The 24072-nt window shown below is 48.9% G+C and overlaps 1 protein-coding gene across 9 annotated transcripts in view; it reads right to left on the reverse strand.

Moving 5' to 3' along the window:
• Nucleotides 1-24072, reverse strand: part of atp8a2 (ATPase phospholipid transporting 8A2) — a 60661-nt gene that overhangs the window by 6531 nt on the left and 30058 nt on the right. For 7 of the 9 annotated variants that reach the window (XM_084475368.1, XM_084475367.1, XM_084475366.1 and 4 more), the window contains 11 exons: nt 22911-23049; nt 21357-21421; nt 11660-11832; nt 7949-8132; nt 6903-7013; nt 5173-5247; nt 4218-4340; nt 3678-3756; nt 3522-3583; nt 2713-2769; nt 1694-1805 (listed from right to left, as the gene is read on the reverse strand). In XM_084475368.1, the coding sequence (XP_084331494.1) occupies nt 1694-1805; nt 2713-2769; nt 3522-3583; nt 3678-3756; nt 4218-4340; nt 5173-5247; nt 6903-7013; nt 7949-8132; nt 11660-11832; nt 21357-21421; nt 22911-23049 (1180 nt within the window). Of the gene's footprint in view, nt 1-845; nt 1221-1693; nt 1806-2712; nt 2770-3521; nt 3584-3677; nt 3757-4217; nt 4341-5172; nt 5248-6902; nt 7014-7948; nt 8133-11659; nt 11833-21356; nt 21422-22910; nt 23050-24072 lie in introns of those variants that run through there. The other 2 variants (XM_084475371.1, XR_014637479.1) reach the window with 2 other exon arrangements.

Consider the following 24072-nt stretch of genomic DNA (forward strand, 5'->3'; position numbering starts at 1 on the left):
CACAGACCGTATAACTGTCTCTACGTCGAGTCCTCCCAAGGGGCCCGAAACAAAGAGGTTCTATTCAGGACCCTCAGCCAAGACGCCCCCGGACCCCCGATCAAAACCCCCCCGCAGCTGTGAGTCAGCGCCCTGACCCCTGACCCAGCATGTCTCTGGGGGTTAATCCAACTATACTGTCTCAATCCGTCAACGTGGCTGCCAGTCATCCTCAAGAGCTCCCCACTCCTGCTGTCCTCCTCCCCTCAGGTTACCGTGTCCTGCATCAGGGCTCCTCAACATTAACACCCCTCCCTGGGCTACATCTACAGAGGCTCCACAGTTGCGCGGGAAGTCATAAACTCAGGCATCGTAAAGCTTTTTTCAAGTCAAGTCTGATGTCATATCAGAGACGGGTTGGGTGGAGCTGGCATGGAGCCAAAGATGGAGGTACCCTGGGGCGGAAGGATAGCGGGCCATCAGGACAGCTGACCTCAGGCACGCCGGGGGAATCTATCAGAAAACTAAAGAAACCATTTACAAATTCTTGGGGCGACAGCTGGAAACACATCGGTGGAAAGATGAACCAAGACGTCAAATAAACATCTCTCTCTCCCTGTGTGACACAAACAGGAACTCACTGCTCCTCCACATCACGTAACACAGTTCACAGAGACTGCATACACATCAGTGCGGGATGCGCAAATATAAATCAACCGCTTATCACAACCTCAAATCTAGACTCCTTTTGCTCCTTGTACAAACAAGCACAGACATAACCAGACATGTTGCTTTAATTTCTCACACACACACACACACACACACACACACACACACACACACACACACACACACACACACACACACACACACACACACACACACACACACACACACACACACACACACACACACACACACACACACACACACACTCCAGTGGGTCGTTTATCTATGCAAAACACACACACAAACACACAACTCCAGATCTGGCCGGCTGCAGTTTTTTCCATTCTGTCCCCCATGGCCAGATGAAAATAGAGATAGAGACGGAGTGGAAGCAGGAGCTCAGGGTGGGTGCTGCGGCCAGAGGTGGGGCGGTCTGATGAGGATGTCTCCACTCCCTGGTGGACCAACAGCTGCACTTATTCCACCACATTCCTGCTCCTCACACTAATTCAGTGAATGGTAGTGTGTGTGTGTGCGCGTGCAAGGGGGGGGTTTCCCTTATTTCCTCTTCACTACCATAGCACACACACACACACACACACACACACACACACACACACACACACACACACACACACACACACACACACACACACACACACACACACACACACACTCGTTTATCCCATGCTTCCTCCCCATCCTCCACCTCAACCCACCCCCACCCCAGGAAACCAACAGCAGTCCCTCTCCTTGACTCAACACCTCCACAGAAGGCCGTAAAAGCCTGGGGCTCAAGTGACCCGCATGGCAGGTGCGGGACGGCCCCTGGAGAGACTAAGAGAGGGGCTGGTGGGACATAAATCTCCCCATGGGGGTGACACCGACAGGGAACACCCAAGTTCAGAGTCCTGCAGGCGCCAAGACAAGATTGGGTGAGGGGGGGGGTTCTCCATGAACAGGACAGGGGATACGTGTTAGTGGGGGTGTAGGATTGAGGTCTACAGTGAAGAGATTGATGGACAGGTGGTTTTTGGGGCAAGACTTGCCTGGCCTCGCATGTCGGGGGCGATGGGGATGGCCGGCCAAAAGGTGGAGTAGACGGCGAAGAAGACCAGCCACAGGATCATGCTGCCCCACACAGCCAGGTGAGAAAACTAGAGACAGGATCACACACAGAGAGGGAGAGAGGGAGACAGAGAGAGACAGAGAGGGATACAGAGAGGGAGAGATGGAGAGAGGGTAGAGAGCGAGAGACAGAGACAGAGAAAGACAGACAGAAAGAGAGAGAGAGACCGAGAGGGACATAGACGGAGAGAGAGTATTTTACGGAATATTTTAAAAACACAGTCCAATTATAGACAACCTTGTCCCTGTGACACAATCAACAACCCCCCCTCCCCCCATCAGTATCTGTGAGCCCAGCCTCAGAAAGGGGAGCCGGTGTGAATTCCTGCAGGACCCGCTCATGCCTCCTCACCACCAAGGCCACTGTGTGTGGACAGCTGAGCGGACAGGGGTGTCAACACAACCCCCCAGCGTCTAGCCCCCTCAGACCGCTAGCATACTAAAACAGTAGTAGCTGGTATGCCACATGGTCTGAGGGGGGTCAGTGTTGTTTCTGCTGTTTCACTGGGCAGAGGGCTAGCTAGGAATCCCGGGAGCTCCCACCTAGCCATCTGTTGGACCGGCCAATCGCTCTTCTGCTTGGACAGCTGGAAATAAAGTTCATACTTCCCTGGGAATTATTTGTCTCCCAGGGTTTTCGTAGCCAATGCTTCTCTGATGGCTGTCAGCTGTCGTCTACGGTATTAATATCAGGCAGTACAATCCATGACATGCTGGTGGTATTAATGGCAAGGGTTCAAGGGCACATTGTTGGTATTGTCTCTTCAGTTCCACATAATGACCTCTTCAATAAAAATAGATCCTATTTAAAACTCTGAAATAGGTGTCCTGGAAATCAGGTCAGAATGGCTATTGATAGCCTCTGATAAGCATTAGCACCCTACCTAGACATTACAGTGACCATCAAAGGATGTGGATGAGTGTGGTGAATCTTACCCTGGTCCAGGCTGTGGTCTCAATCCCAGCCTTCAAACAGACTGTAACTACCACATACTACACACACACACACACACACACACACACACACACACACACACACACACACACACACACACACACACACACACACACACACACACACACACACACACACACACACACCCCCCCCCCCCCCCCCCCCCAACAACAACAACAGAGAGAGAGATGTAGGGAAAAAGATTGTTAAATGAGAAATTCAGCGACAGGACATTTTAAGATAATTGTGTCCTGTAAACTCAATAAGCTGCTGGACCTCCTATGATTACAAAAACACATTTAAAACACACAAACATTCCCGCTTTTATGTAAACAGAAAGACAGGGTTGAATACAGGGTTGAAGCACATATCAGCAGCATATAAACATAATACTGTTTGTGTATTCTGATTGGACCGAGAGTGTTGCCTAGTAACCGATTGACCAGATTGGGTTCATGAAGCCTGCTGAATTCAAGGCGGGACAGAGGCAACTCAACAACTAGAGACCCTGTGGACCGGCCATAAGTACCCTGAAGCAGACAGTCTAAACACTGCACACTCCAAAGTCAAAACACAGGCAAACCCAATGTATACCAGAACAAACCCAAGGGCAGTAACACACACATACACACAGGCAGAGACACACAGACAGAGACACACACACTGTGTGTGTGTTACTGCCCTTGAGTGCGTCTGTCTGTGTCTATGTGTGTCTGTCTGTGTCTATGTGTGTGTGTGTGTGTGTGTGTGTGTGTGTGTGTGTGTGTGTGTGTGTGTGTGTGTGTCTCACCGTGTACACCATGTTCCCCACAAACAGGTAGTCGTTCCCGTGGCCGTCGCTGAAAGGGGAGTCTAGAGGGCCGGACATCAGCGTCAGATCCAGGAATATAAAACTAGACGTGTACGCTACAATGGAGTCTAATGAACAAAGTTTAACAACACTTACCATGCTCTAACATTTTGAGTGGGAACCAGAAGAGAATGATTGAGTGAATCAGGGCGTTTATACAGTGACCCCAAAACACCTGAGCAAAATACAGACAAACGAGGAGAGGAAAGTTTGGTTAATTGTAAGATGAGGCCATAAACAGTCCAAACCAAAAGCCACAGTATTAAAAAAAACAACACACACACACACACACACACACAGTTGGGCCCTCCAAAATGAAAGGCTTACTTATTCAAGCCCTATGAATCTCATTAGTTGCCATGTAAACAACCTGAGACTTGTTTGCCCACTCGCCCCTCTTTCGCCGGCAGTCATCGAAATCCATAGACATAATTCACTCGGTGGGCCATAGTGGGGCCTGTGGTCAGGGCTGGGATTATTGTCAGTCTATATGTGTGTGTGTGTGGTTATATGTGTGTGTGTGTGTGTGTGTGTGCGTGGGTCTGTCTGTCTGTCTGTTTGCTCCTGTGTTTGTGTGTGTGGTTCTGTGTGTGCGTGTGCATGTGTGCGTGTGTGTGTGTGTGAGAGTGTGCGCACCTGGGTGTTGAAGCCCTCTGCATTCTGGGTGATGCGGTAGAGCTGGGGGAAGCGGAGCATGTTCTGCTGGCTACAGGGCCGGTCCACGATGCCCAGGGTGAACGGGGGCAAAGCGGTGAAGATCTGTGGACACACACACTTTAACAGAGACAACCCACTGCATGTGGACACACACACTTTAACAGAGACAACCCACTGCATGTGGACACACACACTTTCAACAGAGACAACTACTGCAGGTGGACACAGACTCTTTAGCAGAGACAACCCACTGCATGTGGACACACACACACACACACACACACACACACACACACACACACACACACACACACACACACACACACACACACACACACACACACACACACACACACACACACACACACAATCAACTGAACGTACAATCGGAGGCTCCATCACATGGAATTTAGTTTTATGGAATTGATGTATCTATAGATCTATCCATCTATAGATTAGGCCTGGGCAATATGGCTGAAAGACATCACAATATAACTTAATCATATTGATTGATATCGATAACTATTGATCATTTTAATGACCTAAAAAGACTAGGAATTATCATGCTGGATTTGAGCACTTGTGTTTAACACTTAATATGACCTTCCACCATTCTTCATTGATAAATTCTCCAATGTCGATACAACAATGAAAAACATTCAAATATTGTAAATAAGTATGGAACCGTGTTTGTGTAACAAACCCAGCTGCTAGATTGAGTGGTCCAGTCTCTTATCGGTATTTATTGAACATGTTTTATATTGATATTGATCAAAAGTCTATCACGATACAATAATTTATTGTTTTATTGCCCAGGCCTACTATAGATCCATCCATCCATCTATATATATCTATCTCTATAGACACATACAGTATATATATATGACAGAGAGAGACAGAGGCGGAGAGAGAGAGAGACGTCAGTTATACTCACCACATTATAGAGGCCTATACACCAGCGCTCAAACAGGATCTGGCCCGAGAAGCCATTGACAAAGGCGAACCAGAGCTGGGGAGGAGAGAGGGGTGAGAGAGGGGAGGAGGACAATAGAGGAGAGAAACTGCCTTGGGGACAGAGATCAGCAGAAAGCGGTCGAGGGGACACGTTCCACACATCCGATTGTTGGAACGTTCCAGAAGAGTCTGAGCCAGAAGAACTGGTAGGAATGGTTCAGAGCGAGGGTGAGGCCACTGACATGAGAATATACAGAAATACTTTGTGATTCTGTACTCAGTTTATCCTTGATTTTGTGATAAATTGTGTGGAGCTTTGCTTAACATTGCCAGGGTTAGGGGTTCAACTCCCACGCTAAGTATGTGCACGTTGGTAAGATGCTTTGAATATAAGCAACCACAAAACAAAAAGATCAGATGATTAATAGTAGTTATTTAACGGTCTTCTCTACAGCAGGGTGAGTTCAGTCTATACCAGGGAGGGACCAGACAACTTGCTCAAGGATGCCTGGCAGGTTGTCCAAATCAGGGGTCTGAGTAGCCTTGGTTTGCGAGGCTCAGGAGCCAAGCAGGGGCGTGTTAGAGGAGACTGACCCCCCCGGGGGCCACTTTCACTAACGCAGGCACACAGACACACGAAACAGGAGCTGCCAGCTGATCCAGGGTCAGATAGATGAGGAAGGAATCTCTGGAGCTTTCAGAGTGCACACACACACATTCCTATGGTAAAATGCTAAACACACACGCACACACAGGCAATCCCTAAGTGGATGAGAGGCTGCCCTTTACCTTTGACCTCGGGTGGTGTTAGGGTGGGGGAACCTGTCACATGACTGGACCATTACACACACACACACACACACACACACACACACACACACACAGTGAAGCCAGCGGGGCTGGGGACTCATGAGGGTCTGCACCTGCTGACATCATCAACGTCAGATAGAGGGGGGGTGGCGAGGTGGGCGGGGTGAGGGACACACATGGGATGGGCACAGCTGACAAATGTCCCCTTGATAAGTTTTGTGTGTGTGTGTGTGTGTGTGTGTGTGTGTGTGTGTGTGTGTGTGTGTGTGTGTGTGTGTGTGTGTGTGTGTGTGTGTGTAAAAAAAGACAGAAAGCAGACACCAGTGGGGAATCTCATCCATCATTGTCAACCATGTCGACAAGCAGCTGCAAAATGTCTCTGCTAACGTAAGAGAGTGTGTGTGTTGCCTACCTCTATAATGTAAGAGAGTGTGTGTGTTGCCTACCTCTATAATGTAAGAGTGTGTGTGTGTTGCCTACCTCTATAATGTAAGAGTGTGTGTGTGTTGCCTACCTCTATAATGTAAGAGTGTGTGTGTGTTGCCTACCTCTATAATGTAAGAGTGTGTGTGTGTGTTGCCTACCTCTATAATGTAAGAGTGTGTGTGTGTGTTGCCTACCTCTATAATGTAAGAGAGTGTGTGTGTTGCCTACCTCTATAATGTAAGAGTGTGTGTGTGTGTGTTGCCTACCTCTATAATGTAAGAGTGTGTGTGTATTGCCTACCTCTATAATGTAAGAGTGTGTGTGTGTGTTGCCTACCTCTATAATGTAAGAGTGTGTGTGTGTTGCCTACCTCTATAATGTAAGAGTGTGTGTGTGTTGCCTACCTCTATAATGTAAGAGAGTGTGTGTGTTGCCTACCTCTATAATATAAGAGTGTGTGTGTGTGTTGCCTACCTCTATAATGTAGAGGACCACGTTCTTATAAAAGCAGTACAGGATGCACTTGGTGACACGATTGTAGCTCCAGGCCCCGTGCACCAATAGCAGCTTCTCCAGGTAGGAGAACTGCCAATCAGCAAAGACCACGATAAGACACAGGGCGGCGATGTAAGACATGGGGAGAGGGAGGGAGGCAGGGAGGGAGGGATGGGGAGAGAGGGAGGGAGAGAGGGAGAATGAGAGAGGGAGGCACGGAGGGAGGGAGGGGAGAGAGAGCGAGGGAGAAAGGGATCAACACAGTTTAAGATGGAAAGAGAGATTAAGCAAGAGGCAAAACTGAAAGTGCAGACTCCCGGGTTTCAGTTAGTGCCTTGAATAACTCAACCCTCCCCCTCCCCCTCCATCTCGCCTTCCTTTCCCACGAGGAAACATGTAAATAATTAGCAGAGTGCTGCTACCAACTATAAGCTGCGGAGCGGCTCGCCGGCCGCCACTCTCTCTACGGGACGGCACGTGTGTGTTAGCTTAAACTCAGCGCTCAGAGCGACGGCAACAATATGAATGAATGCTGATGCTTGTTGTGCATTTACAGTGCTCCTGCCGTCACACAACGGCACACATGTGAGAGTGTGTGAGTGCTTGGTTTTTCCAATGCTGATGCCACATCCACGTATAACAACATCCTGATGCGTGAAATCAATCTAACACAGCCAGACTTTTACCTTCAGTGTCTGGAAAGGTACTTAAGCTGTATGAGCGATGATACTCTCAAACAATGGGATTACAATAGGGTGAGGTGTTTCTACTTATATATAATATAGTTGTTTTTTCTGGAGGCGGGTGCTTCCAAGATCTCTTTCTGCCAATCACAAGGCTGCCTCAGGATATCCAAGGTCTAATTACCCCCAACGATATTTGAGGAGTTTCTCCCAAAGGCTATTTACAAGTTTCCAGGACGGAGCTCTGGTCAACCCGATTCCAACCTGTCCCCCTCTCCTCACGCCCCTGCCTGAACCCGAGGTATCTCCATCAGTCCATCACCCGTGTCGAGCGGGGCCCACCTGCGCTATGGAGTAGTCAGAGGAGTTGCAGGCCTGCATGCCCTCGTTGCCGCTGATCCCCACTCCCACGTGGGCCGTCTGGATCATGCCCACATCGTTGGCCCCGTCGCCGATGGCCAGCGTGATGGCCTTCACGTGCTTCTTCACCATGTCCACGATCTCAGACTTCTGCAGAGGAGACACCCTGGAGGGGGAGGGAGCAGGGGTAAGTGTCTCCTACTGTGATCCCCTCAGAGAGAGGGGGGGAGGAGAGGAAGAGAGAGAGAGAGACAAGGGGTGAGAGGGAGATAGAAGGGGAAAGGGAGGAGGGAAGAGACAGAGAAAGGGAGAAAGGGTAGGTGAAGAGAAAAGACGGGAAAAAAGAGCGATAAAAGGCAACGAAAGAAAGAAAAACAGAAAGAGTGACAGAAATGAAAAAAGTCAGCGGAGCACAACAGCAGGGCTGTAGGAAGGGAAGAGATGGAGGTTGATGATGGGGGCCAAAGTCAAAATGTATACAAACACGCAAGTAGGCCTCCACACTGTTGTGACGTGAACACCGTTCAGCTAGATGATTAACGGCTTGGCTAAGAACACTGTGGAGGCTGTGTTTGGTGTTTGTGTATACATCTGCTTGTGTGTGCTGACTGTTAGGTATACAAGTATCTGCAACTACATGTGTGTATGAGGGGCCCCAGAGGTGACTGTGTGGATGAGTTGCATAAGGTTTGCCTGTGTGTGGTACGTTGTGTGTGATTTAGTGTCTTAGCATGTAAGATTGCATGTGTGTGAACTGTGCAGGCGTGTTCATTGCCTATGGTAGGTGTCTATGCGTGCCTGTGTGTGGCTGCCATTGTCTGTGTATATGCTTGTCTCTGTGGTACTCCACCCTCTTGACCTGTATCAGTCAACCGTGAGACGGAGCAGCCAAGTCTCTCTGAGGGCTTCCCCCTGCAAGGTGTGTGTGTGTGTGTGTGTGTGTGTGTGTGTGTGTGTGTGTGTGTGTGTTAAGCAGAGGTTCAACAGCCCCTGAGGAGTGATGTCTGAGGGTTCAGAGGTGGGTGTGTCCTCCCTACATGCATAGTGGACTTCACGCTTCGATGCTCCCCGTGATAAAATATCTCAGTATGAGGTGATGTTCAGCTGTGTGATTTAGAGGAGCACAGGTCAGGAGCCACACAGACACACCGTCTGTACCTTTGGAGGAGGACGGTCCCAGATCAAATTATCTACAGTTTGATGATTCAGCAGAATTGTGTACACCGACCAGACACGCACACATATACCGTAGGTATACAGCCACACATGCATCATGCACACCCACTCTGGCTGGCACCAGGCCCACAGGCCATAAAAGCAGGTCTGTCTGCTGGATATGTGAAGACCTTGGTCAAGCTGAGACCACACGGCTGGGTGGTCTCCACACACACACACACACACACACACACACACACACACACACACACACACACACACACACACACACACACACACACACACACACACACACACACACACACACACACACACACACACACACACACACACCTTGCAGGGGGAAGCCCTCAGAGAGACTTGGCTGCTCCGTCTCGTGTTGAAGGATTGGATGAGCCCCATGATGTTTGTGTTGTACCTAGGTGTATGTGTGCGTGTGTGTGCGCCTGTTGCACATCTGACTGAACACGTCTGTCTGTCTCTGACCACAAATCTCTCATCGTCACTCTCTCCTTCACTCTTCCTCTCTTCTCTGTCCCTTGATCCCTGTCGTCATCACCCTCCTTCTCCCTCACTCCCCCGCTTCTTTCTCCTTCCATCTCTCTATCCCCAAACCTTCCCCTCTCGTGGACTCCCCCTCCCTCTCCCTCTGTGTCTCTCGGCCACCTTGTTCTCTGTTTAAAGCTGGGGAGATGACAGCTCTTCCCAGTGTGACCCAACACAGAGCTGCAGAGTCCTCCATTGCACAAACACACACACACTCTAACATTAGTCAAACATGAAGAGGAGTACATTAGTAATGCCCCTTTTCCACCGACAGTACCAGCTCAACTCGCCAGGACTTAGTGTGGCACGACTTGGTTTGGTTCCAGGCATGTCGTGTTTCCATCTAGAAAGTACCTCTTCAACGTGGGCGGGCCGTCATAGCACGCATGCGCGAAACTGTGACACATACGCAACACATAAACAGACAGGGTTATGCACAGGAGTGTCTCCACCTCTGTCACGGTCCACAGCGTGTTCTTGCACGCTGATCCTGCCATGTTCAATAAACAATCACTTTTGTTGACTGAACGCTGATGCTAGTATTTAAAGATGCCGGGTGACAGGCTTGGATGTCGCACTCATTATTCGTCCAGTAGCGTCACTCTAGCCAATCAGTGGCCAGCAGCCTTTTTAGGTCACACAAAAGTATCAGATCAGCTCTCTTGGAACCTCGACGGAGGTGAGACTAAAAAATTACCAGGTACCAGGTACCTTATTTTGCCAATTGAAATGCAAAAAAAGGTGGGCCGAGTTGAGCTGGTACTGTCGGTGGAAATGGGGCTTAAGAGGACATTGAGCAGCCACACACACACCTCAGTTGCGTTTGAATATTAAGGGCAACACTAAGCTCCCATAGCTCATTAAACACCAGCATGCTGTTACAAGGAGAGAGAGCGAGCCAGGAACACAGAGAGAGAGAGGCCTCAGAGACCTGCGTCCGGATATGGCTTTTAATGCACGACAGAGTCAATTACTCCCCTACTTTCTCACACACACACACACACACACACACACACACACACACACACACACACACACACACACACACACACACACACACACACACACACACACACACACACACACACACACACACACACACACACACACACACAAGGGGCTGAGTGGAAAGTCTTTTGTTAAACATCACAGCTGGCAAGGAGTGGAAGATGCCCAAATAAGGTCATGCATGGTAAACATTCTATGAAGGGAGACCACTGCATGAATTGAAACGTATATAAGGGCATGCTCACTCACTCATACTTGTGTGTGTGTGTGGCAGGGTCAGGGGGAGAAACACGGTGGGTGAGTCATGACTTTGACATTTCCATACAGCTAGGGGCATGGAACTGACCCCCCCCCCCCCCCCACTGAGCAGCAGGCCAGCCTTTCATCCTCCTCCTCCTCATGTACTGGCACAGGGCCGCGCACTAACACATGTGCACACTCACTCTCACTGGTCGCTTCAGATACCCTGGATGTCCCTGTAGTCCATCCCATTGACAGTGGTTTGATAATGTTTTCAGTAGCATCTCAGCCTATAACGTATCCATGTTCTCTACGTTCCCATCGTGAGCACTCAGACACTAAGCCGCCCTTCGTGTTGGCGCTCTTTAAATGACGTCTGTCCTTCAGCAGGGTGTAATGACCTGATGGAGAATCAGCCCCACCTTCTGCCTCTCAAACATGTGTTCTCATAACAGTGGTGGTTGGAAATTAGAATTTTGTTATGCAGATTTTCCGGAAATGTGGTGATAATGTTCGATACATTTGTAATGAAACGTGGTCATTGAGAGTCTTAGAGGAAAGGGTTAAGGTGCGTAGTAGTGGTGGCTCCCCCCCCCCGACCCCCCCGTGTGCCTCCTACCTGCACCCCCCCAGTGTGTGGGACGTGTATCCTACCCCCCCCCACTATGTGTGGGGGGGGTCCTATCCCCCTGCCCCCTCATGTATGGGGGGTGTGCCTCCTACCTGCAGCAGATGACGGCCTTGCAGGACAGGGCCAGGTCGAGGAAGGCCTGGCGTAGCTCGAAGGAGAGTGCGTACTTCAGCGTCTGCCCGTCGATGATGAGCGCCAGCTCGTTCTCCTTGCGCAGCGAGTCGCCCAGTGCCGTGCAGTGGGCCGTCAGGGTGGCCCGGGTCGCCTACAGGGGGCACAACCCAACGCAGGAGGAAGGCGAGATTATGTTTCGATCGAACTCCATTACTACTGCTGATACTCCCATAGAGTGCCCATAGAGGGCACTAGGGCGCCGCTCACCCCTACCCTGAACAAGAAGACCTACATTGGAGAGGCTTTATAATTATTAAGATATAGTTAGTGAGTAAAATGTATATTTTTAAAACATTGTACTGGTACTGCCAGGACCTGCCTGTTAGCTGTCGTTATAAGTTCTATCTGCACAGTTCACTCCCCTAGATACCAGAGTGAGGGCCCCTGCGCCCAATCAGCATTACTCTGAAGGCTGCTGATTTACACAGCGCAGTACGATGGCCCAGACAGACAATCTGCACATCCAAAAGGCTCTGAACTCCACCATGGAGGCTCTGAACACCTCCACCTCCACTGAGGCTCTGAACACCTCCACCTCCACTGAGGCTCTGAACACCTCCACCTCCACTGAGGCTCTGAACACCTCCACCTCCACTGAGGCTCTGAACACCTCAACCACCATGGAGTCCTCCTAGCTACCTGCCACTCTGCCTGGGTCCTCACTGCCCGGGACCGGACCCTTCAAGCTGGACGGTGCTGAAGCTAGCCAGCTACTCCTGTGTCTTTGGAGTGAGACCTGAAGCGAGGGTTGGGATTTCTTCAGATTGATACTTTCTAATGGCAAACTCTAACTTTAAGGTCCAATCCCTCTTAGAGCAGGAAATACACTTAAATTAGGTTAAGGTTAAATTTTTACTGGGCTTTCCAAGGCACCCAGAATGCTTTACATGGAGTGTGAGGGATATACGTTGTCTGCAGCTTACATGGTACAGAAACACATGCATGCGTTAGCTAGTATCATCAAAACAGAAACACATGCAGCTTCTTTGAAATTATGACCATGGGGTGAACAAGATAAAGAAAAGAGAGGGAATGCTAACTGAAAAATTACTCTGAGAATGTATAAGGGCATGGTAGAAAGCCCATCATTTATTTTAATAGTCTGCTTGTGCATGTGCGCACGCATGTGCGTGTGCGTGTGCATGTGTTTTATGGGCCAGTCCTTTGGGGCAGTTGTGATGTACTTGTTGATAAAAGAGGAAAAGGGGATTAATAGGGAAAACAAACATGGTAGAGATGTAATGGAAACCATGTGGCAATGCAGGCCTGCTGTAAACTACCAAGGGCCACACACACACACACACACACACACACACACACACACACACACACACACACACACACACACACACACACACACACACACACACACACACACACACACACACACACACACACACACACACACACTTTGATCAACTGCAATTGCATTATAATTCAGACGTTCTCAATGTTAAAGAGAGACGCACAATGAGGTTCGGTGCTTTATAGTCAACACTAGTAAAGATGAAGAGAAGTACTACTGCATTGTTCCTGTCAAGCAATCAAAAACTACAAAACAACCGTTCCCAGTTGTTTGGCTCAACTCTTAATGTGTATGGTGTCTCCAACAGCAGCAGCTCTGTTCCAGCCCTGGTTAGAAGAACGTGTACAAACCATGACCTGCCCAATGTCATTCCTGTGATATTATCCCCCGGCTGAGTCAGTGTATACACAATATGTACCGTGTTCACAACACAACTCAGCAGGCTGGACTATTTATACACCGGAGCCATTCATCATCATCACTGGTCAGACTCACCCCCCCCCCCCAACCACCAAAATTATCAGAGAAAGAATCAAACTCTGTCGTGGAAATATCAACTATAACAATAACTATACTATATAATATACAATTGTATACAAATGATATTAACCTTGTTTATATAAAGATGCCCGGCTTTGCCGTGCTGGGCATGCTCACTCCACTTGTGACATATTAAGTTTAGGCGGTCTCTCTTCCCCCAGTCTGAAGGGGCGCTGTCTGTTTTGGTCCTTCTGGACTAGACAGCAGTTGATTGGCTGGACTGTTTAAAAACATCTTCCACCAGTGGTTCAGGGCTCTCTGCTCTGCTCTGACCTCTTTGTTACAGACAGAGGCTGGCTGCAGCAACACCTGATTTCTTTTGCCATCTTTGGCCTTTTACACTACATACATTTTACTGATCTACACTACACTTTTGGTTTGCTTTTTCCTTGTTTCTTATGGACTGACTTTTGACATTCAATTTATGCTTTCATGGGCTAAGTTTATGATTTAAAAAAAATATCTTGATTTGACTGTGTGGTCTCCCCTTATGGCATTGCTACTGAGAGCTAGGTAGTCATGACAAATACTATTCACATTAAAAGGAATTGTATACATTCTCCCTGTACCTAGAGATACCTCCCTTCCTCTCTCTGACTTAGAGCTATTAAGATCGTTGTTATTTGCATTGCTACTGTAGCCACGATAGTCTGATACTCAGGCCATGCCAATTGACTGACTTCTTTGCTGTGTAGATTCCTTTAACTGTGTTGCAGTCTTGCTTGCAGACTTGCAGACATGTCCACTTCCCCTATAGTGTATTTCAGTTTAACTTGGCCTCTCCTGCCAATCCTCAACTCTCCACGAAAAACTCCCATGAAGGAACAGAAATAATCCCAGAGGAGATGGACTCTCCTTGGGAAGGCAGTGAGTTACCTAGGTAAAGGTCATGCAGACCATATGGCCAAATAGAACTAGTTTAAATGATGTCCAAATGAGTAATCTAAAAGGCTAATTCTTTAATCCCACTCCAGCAGTGGGGGAGTTCCTCCAGAGAGAGGCTGTGTTGATAGCGATAGGCCTGGGCAATAAAACAATTAATTATCGTATTGTGATAGACTTTTGATCAATATCAATATAAAACATGTTCAATATATATCGATAAGAGACTGGACCACCGAATCTAGCAGCTGGGTTTGTTACACAAACACTGTTCCATACTTATTTACAATATTTGAGTGTTTTTCATTGTTGTATCGACATTGGAGTATTTATCAATAAAGAACAGTGGAAGGTCATATTAAGTGTTAAACGGAAGTGTTTAAATCCAGCATGGTAATTCCTAGTATTTTTAGGTAATTCAAATTCTGAATAGTAATCGATATCGATCAATATGATCGAGTTATATCGTGATATATCTTTCAGCCATATCGCCCAGGCCTAAGCGATACTGTGACGTTTGGACGAGAAATGCATCCTACAAACACAGAACAATACCCGCCCGACACAACTAAAAATACTATCTCCCTCCACAGCCCTCTCAAGTCACATGCTTCATTATCGGGGGGGGGGGCAGTTGACCTCAAACGACCCTGTGACCCCCACCAAATGACCCAACAAAGTATGCAGCGAGTCCAGAGACGCAGACACACACACACACAGAAACAATGCACACTCTTTACTGTTGACAGCGTTGCATACATGCCATACCTGCCCCCCCACCACCCTTAAAAAAAGAAAGAGAAGGTCCTCTTGTTGTGCGGCACGGGCGTGTGTGTTCTGCTCTGACTCTGGAATGCCGTTTGCATTCACCTTTTCCAAAACAGGAGGAAGAAGGAAAACAAAAACAGAATGAACGGATTTCAGAGCGATTACAGCATAGTCAGGGCGGGGGAAACAAACGCTGGGCCATGCGAGTGCGTATGCGCGTGCGTGAAAAATAAGCTCTGGTACATGCATGTTGCCGTGGGCAGTGTTGCCAGATTGGGCCAGATTACCCACCAAGCGCTCTGCAGCCAGGGTTGCCAGATTGGGCGGGAAATCTGTCCCAATCTGGAAAAACTGGCCGTGGGCAGCGGGGGACTGGAGGAGGTGGAAGGGGCTGAGTAGGAGAGCCAACAACGCTAGTAAAACACTGTTTACTCTGTCCTCATCCCAGGACGGAGACAAGACACTTCACATGGCCTGGCATGCTCACCATGTTAATAAACAGGGAGAAAACTAGACCGGCATTACACTAACACTGGGTGTGAGATCTCTGGGTTTAAAAGGTCTCCATGATGGCCCTCCTCTGTGGCCCCAAGGAGGCTGAAGGGGACACCGACCCTGTGATCATAATGAACCACAGCTCAGACCCAGATCACAAGGCCACGTAAATACACATATACAACCATAAAGTTATAGACCGCAAGGTATTGACCTGTTTAATAAGCTGCCCCAAACTAAACTCAAGTGGATCACACACACTCCTTATAACGACCTAACACACATTCCTTAACTACTACCAATATGGCTCCATAGCTGAGCACTGATCGGAGCACAGAACTCTGATCATTGCAGAACTATGTATCTTAGCTAACTTAGCGGAACCTAGGGAGGGTAATAACCTTTGCTTAAGTCATCCAAATCCTAAGCCTGAGCTAAAGGAAGGTAACCAAGAGTTAAGTGCAAGAAGTTAGCCACCCCAAGCTCCAGTTAATCCATGGTCTTCAGTTGAAAGCCAATGCTGAATGCTGGATGTGTCCTGACATAAGACAGCCACGCATGAACACAAATAGAACCTAGTCAGGGGACATAGAACTAAGAAATCTCACAGTATTATAGACCACATTTAGAAAGAAAAAACACAGACGCAATCAAGGATTGGTTTTGCCATTTGTCAAAATCTCCCTTGTAGACATTTCTGGTTCCAACAAAAATGTTATTTTTTGTTTGCTTCTGAGCTGGGAAAGTCTGACATAAGAATACAAACTTAAGACGATCCCATGAATAAAGTGTCATGTGTATGTGGTCAAATCTGTGCTCATGTACACACATAGACAGAACCATTGGGTGAGGTGGGGGGTGATGGTGTTGGGCGGGGGAGGCAGGTGAGATCTCACAGGTCACTTGCTCTCATCACATGACACACACACACACACACACACACACACACACACACACACACACACACACACACACACACACACACACACACACACACACACACACACACACACACACACACACACACACACACACACGGGAATAAGACTAGAAGGAAGGAAGGAGATGAGGAGGAAGCAGGGAGGAAGGGGAAGGGGTTAAGCAGAATAAATCAGAGAAAGAGTAAAAGATTAAGGGCATTTAAAAGATTAGTAGAGAAGAGAGCCAGGGAGAGAGGGAGTTGATCATCACAAATGGAGACGTGTTCATATCTGAAGTGCAGATTCTGTCCCCACTGAGATGTCCTCTGCTGTGTAATTATCAGCCTGCACATCTGTGCAAAGATCCACATCCCCTCTGTTGTCGCTCTCACACACACTGTAGGGGTAGTGCATGTATATGGTTTCTTTATGATCATTTTCAAAACACGTTAAGATTGTTAAGCTGAAGTGTAACATGTACCAAGAGTAACAGCAAACATGTGTGTACATATTCATTGTGCCGTTGTGTGTGTGAGCATGTGCGAGTGGATGATTAATGAACACAGGAGGGAGGATGTTTGGGTAAGTTCTGTGATGCAGGCATTGGAACGACAACACAGGGGGATTGCGGGAAAAGACAGATGACTATCAAGTCGATTGCCCTGACGATGTGTGCGTTGGTCTACCAGAAAGAGAAAAATATCATGTGTCAACATACTTCCATACTTTGTCTGTCTGTCTGTCCCTCTATGATGGAGGAGGCAGACCATATTGATTTCCACTGGTTGGAGCCTGTTTATATATGTGTTTCATGTGCCAGTGTGAGCTATTGAGTTAAAGATGGGTAGAAGGTAAGTGACAGGAGGAGAGGCCGAGCTGCAGGCTGGTGGACAGCCTGCATGGGCAGACTCCACTGGCTTCCCGTTTCCACAAGGATTGAGTATAAGGTTTCCCTCCTCACCCACCAATGCATCCATGGACATGCCCCCCCCTACCTCAAAGAACTTCTCAACCCACATAACACAACACGCTCCCTCCACTCCACTCACTCAAACCTCCTCCACATACCCAGAACCAAACCTACCATGGGAGATAGGGCCTTCTGTGCTGCTGCTCCACGCCTGTGGAATGCCTTCCCTGACACCTTTAGGGCACCACAATCCACTGACTGTTTTAAAAAAGGTCTTAAAGATCCCATGGCATGATACTTTATGGATGCTTTTATATAGGTGTTAGTGGGCCCCTAATACAGTATTTGAAGATGTTCAAGAAATTCAGCCTTGGTGCAGAGTTACAGCCACTACGAGCCAGTCCCACAATGAGCTCTCCACAAACTTGCCGTTTTTTAGAGGCGAGTCAAGGTGGAGGGTGGGGGTGTGGCCCTGAGCTGCTTGCGGCCATGGTACCATGCGCTAGTGTTTACAGTGGAACACTGAACACTCCGGGTGCTCCGGCAGGAGTCCTGGAGCTCTATATCTAAATAATATCATATTATATTTAGATATCTATATAATATAATATATATTATCATGGTCAAAAGCTGTGTGCGCCTCCGGATGATATTATGAATCTCAAACAACTGCGTCGGGTTCTCAGACGCCTCTGGTTCTTCCACGTCAATATTAAGTACAGACTGAACCGCGAAATGGAGGAGAAAGGGATTGTTGCCCGCGATTGTCCCCCGTCGGAGCACCACTGCCGGCTGCGGCTGTGCTGCCTCGGCAGCGGGCGGCGGGCAGCGGGCAACAATCCCTTTTACTCCATGTCACGGTTCCCAATTCCTTCTCAAGAAGAAGATAACCCCCACTACGAGTCTTGTTTTGGAAATACAAGAGAACCTGAGTCTAGTCTTTTCACCAAATGGGAGCTTTACGCAAGCTTGCGTTATTGTGTTGCGTGTTATGTCGTAGCTCATTGTCTCATTGGCGGGCCAAATTCTCTGGGAGGGCAAAGCAGAGAAAGGGGAGGTAACCTGGCCCCTTATGACGACATATGGGGCCAAATTCCAAATCGGCGCGTCTGAGCTTTCATTTTTTCAAAGGCAGAGCAGGATACCTAGTGCTCGTTTTACACCTAATGCCATTTCTAGCCACTGGGGGACCATAGGCAGGCTAGGGGAACTCATTAATGTTAGAAAACCTCATAAAGTGAAGATTTCATGCCATGGGACCTTTAAGACATTTATTTTTAGCAAAACCTTCCCCCCCTCTTAGATGTTTTTATACCCCTTATAAATAAAATATATTTTAAAATATATAATTATTATTATTATTATTATTATTATTATCTGACTGAGTGTGTGTTGGTGTCAGTGTGTGTGTGTGTGTGTGTGTGTGTGTGTGTGTGTGTGTCTGTGTGTGTGTGTGTGTGTGTGTGTGTGTGTGTGTGTGTGTGTGTGTGTGTGTGTGTGTGTGTGTGTGAGTGTGTGTCTGTGTGTGTGTGTGTGTGTGTGTGTGTGTGTGTTTGTGTCTGTGTCAATCTGTGTTTGTGTGTGTGGTGTCCGTCTGTGTCTGTGTGGTGTATCTGTGTGGTGTCTGTCTGTCTGTGTTTGCCATGTGGTCTGAAGAGGACATATGGAGCATGTCACAATAACAGCGTCCCAGGTCGTTTACCCAGGAGCCAACGTTCACGCTTTGTTTTGATGAGGAGGGGCGCCCAAAGGATCAGATTACCCCTTAACGCCCCCAGAGCCCTGACACTGCAGACCTGCTCCTCGTCCCTCTCTCCCTGCCACTATAGACCTGCTCCTCGTCCCTCTCTCCCTGCCACTATAGACCTGCTCCTCGTCCCTCTCTCCCTGCCACTATAGACCTGCTCCTCGTCCCTCTCTCCCTGCCACTATAGACCTGCTCCTCGTCCCTCTCTCCCTGCCACTATAGACCTGCTCCTCGTCCCTCTCTCCCTGCCACTATAGACCTGCTCCTCGTCCCTCTCTCCCTGCCACTATAGACCTGCTCCTCGTCCCTCTCTCCCTGCCACTATAGACCTGCTCCTCGTCCCTCTCTCCCTGCCACTATAGACCTGCTCCTCGTCCCTCTCTCCCTGCCACTGCAGACCTGCTCCTCGTCCCTCTCTCCCTGCCACTATAGACCTACTCTTCGTCCCTCGCTCCCTGCCACACACACACACACACACACACACACACACACACACACACACACACACACACACACACACACACACACACACACACACACACACACACACACACACACACACACACACACACACACACACACATCCTGGTCCTTAACGGATATTAATATACACGCCCGCTCACTTCTCTTCCTGTGCATAGGAAGGGTGCTGACAGACGTGGAGGGCGTGGGGTGGGGAGTACATGATGGAGGCGAGCAAGAACTGACAAGAAGGAGGACAGGTTTCCACTCAAGGAATGGAAACAAGCAGATGAATAGAAATGGGTCAAAGGTTGATCTGGAGGTGAGAAGTTGATAAGGAAACACGATCCAGGTCCTTCAATAGCTCACCAGAACATCCACCTTGCATGCACACAGATCTGTGTTATATCTGGGGAAGGTATTTTAAGTTGGACGTAAGATAAGTTTCACTCTTAAAGGCAGCTTTGCTTTCATCTGGGCCAAGCACCAGCCCACCAGCCCCCACATACATACATACATACACACATATGCCGCTTTTCCACCGACAGTACCAGCTCAACTCGACTCGACTGAACTCGACTCGGTTTGGTTCCAGGCACGTCGCGTTTCCATCTAAAAAAGTACCTCTTCAATGTGGGCGGGTCGTAGAAAAGAACCTCTCCAACATGGGCGGGTCGTCATTAGGTTTTAATCACAGGAGACGCGATTCCCGGGAAATCTGAATCTGATCAAGACTATTTCCTGATTCCCAGGAAAGGTTATGATGGGAAATAAAATAAAATATAAAGCGCAATGACTGCGCGTCTATTGTTGTCATACGGTAACGTTGATGGAGGCGAAACTCGAGCCCTGGGAAAGGAACGACACTAAAACGAAACAGTGAAACGCTGATCCTCGGGAGCGGGTCCGTGGACTCCAGCCACGCCGGACACAACTTAACTATGAGTGATTATTCCCATTTACAGCCGCTGGCCAATCAGTTGCCAGCAGCCTGTTTACGTCACACAAAAGTACCTACTCTGCTCGCTTGGAACCTCGACGGAGGTAGTACTAAAAAAAGTACCCGGTACCAGGTACTTTTTTTGCCAATGGAAACGCAAAAAAGGCGTGGCGAGTCGAGTCGAGCTGGTACTGTCGGTGGAAAAGCAGCAATACACACACACACACACACACATATATACATTGTATACACATATTATACATTGTATTGTATAAGAAAAAGAGAGAGCAAGAGCCCGAGCCAGAGTGAGAGAGAATAGTGGCAGTAGTTTCCGTCTCCTTTCATCCCTTTCTCCTATAGGACACCAAACACTGTAATTACCTCCACCTGTGCACAGACAAAGAGTCCCACCCACCAATCTGGGGAGAGCACCACACCCTGGTTCCCACGGTAACCTCCAACCCCCCTCCCCACACACTTAAGTCATTCCCCACTGAGAAAACCCCTTTCTCACACACTTCCCTCTCTTTGCTGTATTGTACTGTGTGTGTGTGTGTGTGTGTGTGTGTGTGTGTGTGTGTGTGTGTGTGTGTGTGTGTGTGTGTGTGTGTGTGTGTGTGTGTGTGTGTGTGTGTGTGTACTCACATCCAGAGAGTCCTCATTGACGATGATGAGGGACATGCCATGTGTCACCAGGCGACAGGAGTAACCTGATACACAAAGAGCTGCCGTCAGAGAGCGTGAGTGAGTGAGTGAGTGAGTGAGTGAGTGAGTGAGAGTGTGTGTGTGTGGTCAGAGGGGCGGTGCTTTGGACCAGGATTCGAGTCACGAGTTTAGTGAAAAACTAATCAAAACACGTGCTAAAAGGATAGCTGGGCATGAGTGAGGTTACACAAGCGCTTTGGGGGCCGTTGGGGCAATGCATGGCTCTAAGTGAGTGTGAACAGCTTTCTGCTTCCTGTGTCCATATTAATGCTTCCTGGGTTATTCTACCCCCCCTCCCTGTTCTATATTCACACATTAGTCCCTTTCAATTCACCCCTTCAGATGATAAGTATCTAGTGAATTATTGTACTAAAATCAAACAAACACAGAAATAGTTTCTGGGAACACAATGTACTAAAACAAATAAAGGCCGTAAGAAGGGAACCTATTCACTGCTGTTGGGTTTGGAAACATCTAACGTCCCACTACATCCTATTCCTGTCAACTTTGTTTTCCTCCATTACTACCAGATGTTGAGCAAGTATTGTAGCTTTAGTCTGCTGCACATATCAAGTCCTCCTCCCCTATGTCCCTCATTCCCCACTATGGCCCTCAGTCCCACCCTATGTCCCTCAGTCCTCACATACGTCTCTCATTCCCCCCTATATCCCTCAGTCCTCCCCTATGTCCCTCAGTCCTCCCCTATGTCCCTCAGTCCTCCCTCCCCTATGTCCCTCAGTCCTCCCCTATGTCCCTCAGTCCTCCCTCCCCTATGTCCCTCAGTCCTCCCCTATGTCCCTCAGTCCTCCCCTATGGCCCTCAGTCCTCCCCTATGGCCCTTAGTCCTCCTCTATGTCCCTCAGTCCTCCCCTATGTCCCTCAGTCCTCCCTCCCCTATGGCCCTCAGTCCTCCCTCCCCTATGTCCCTCAGTCCTCCCCTATGTCCCTCAGTCCTCCCCTATGGCCCTTAGTCCTCCTCTATGTCCCTCAGTCCTCCCCTATGTCCCTCAGTCCTCCCTCCCCTATGGCCCTCAGTCCTCCCTCCCCTATGTCCCTCAGTCCTCCCTCCCCTATGTCCCTCAGTCCTCCCTCCCCTATGGCCCTCAGTCCTCCCCTATGGCCCTCAGTCCTCCCCTATGGCCCTCAGTCCTCCCCTATGGCCCTCAGTCCTCCCCTATGTCCCTCAGTCCTCCCCTATGTCCCTCAGTCCTCCCCTATGGCCCTCAGTCCTCCCCTATGGCCCTCAGTCCTCCCCTATGTCCCTCAGTCCTCCCCTATGTCCCTCAGTCCTCCCCTATGTCCCTCAGTCCTCCCCTATGGCCCTCAGTCCTCCCCTATGGCCCTCAGTCCTCTCCTATGTCCCTCAGTCCTCTCCTATGTCCCTCAGTCCTCCCCTATGGCCCTCAGTCCTCCCCTATGGCCCTCAGTCCTCCCCTATGGCCCTCAGTCTTCCCCTATGGCCCTCAGTCCTCCCCTATGGCCCTCAGTCCTCACCTATGTTGATGGCTGTCTCCTGCTTGTCTCCGGTCAGCACCCAGATCTTGATGTCGGCCCTCATCAGGGTAGCGATGGTCTCCGGAACCCCGGCCTGCAGCCGGTCCTCGATGGCCGTGGCCCCCAGCAGCAGCAGGTTCTGGGGGTCGAGGGGCACAGAGAGAGTGGGAGAGAGAGAAGGGACACACACACACACACGATTGGCCTGATTGCAAAAAGTAAGGGACTTCAACAACAGCATCAGAATGAATTACACCTATTGATTTAAACATTCACTGAAGAGACAATAACTCCCTAACAAGGCTGAACCTTATTAAGGTGAATCAGAGGACATCGTGTGTGTGTCTGCTAATCTAATACGCAGGACCAGAGCCACAGCCATGAACTCGTTGTTTTTAATCACAGCAATGCTGGGGCCTCTGTGTCTAGTGCCCCCCCCCCCCCCCCCCCCATGCACTTCCTTCAATTTGTTTGGCATTTTAAAAACACACATGTAACCCCCATTAGGCTCCTAACCAGCAGACACACAAAGCTACAGATGGATGCGTCCACACACACACACACACACACACACACACACACACACACACACACACACACACACACACACACACACACACACACACACACACACACACACACACACACACACACACACACACACACAAGGTAACAGTGCGGTGCTGTTGACTACACGTTTTATGAGGACCTTGGCAGGCTAGTGCCGGTAATTAGCCTTTTGGTTTAACAGTCTGCAGCCCCCCCTTCAGATTCCTTTTCCTAGTCCTATACTCACACTAAACTTCTCCACACATTGAACTATAGACACTATTCTCCAACTCAATCCTTCATGTGCCCGTTATTGCTGTGGATTCATGAGCTACTCTGAAACCCCCTCTCTGGTTCCTTTCCTACCCCTCTCTCTCTTTGTTTACTTGAGCTCTGCTACCGGTGTGTACAAAACAACAGTGGCATTCCACACTCATCCACACTGTGGGACAGAGCCCTTAGTCCTTTGTGTAGTTTCCCCCGAAGATGACTATTAAGAGCAGCACAATGTGGGGCTACCAGAGCGAAGGCTGGGACACTTTGCCCCCTGCTGGCTGGATGTGGAACATGACGGAAACCCCAAAACCTGGTCGATAATCACCTTATCCACTTA

This window comes from Micromesistius poutassou, assembly GCF_964030765.1.
Source record: "Micromesistius poutassou genome assembly, chromosome: 11".
Taxonomy (NCBI): Eukaryota; Metazoa; Chordata; class Actinopteri; order Gadiformes; family Gadidae; genus Micromesistius; species Micromesistius poutassou.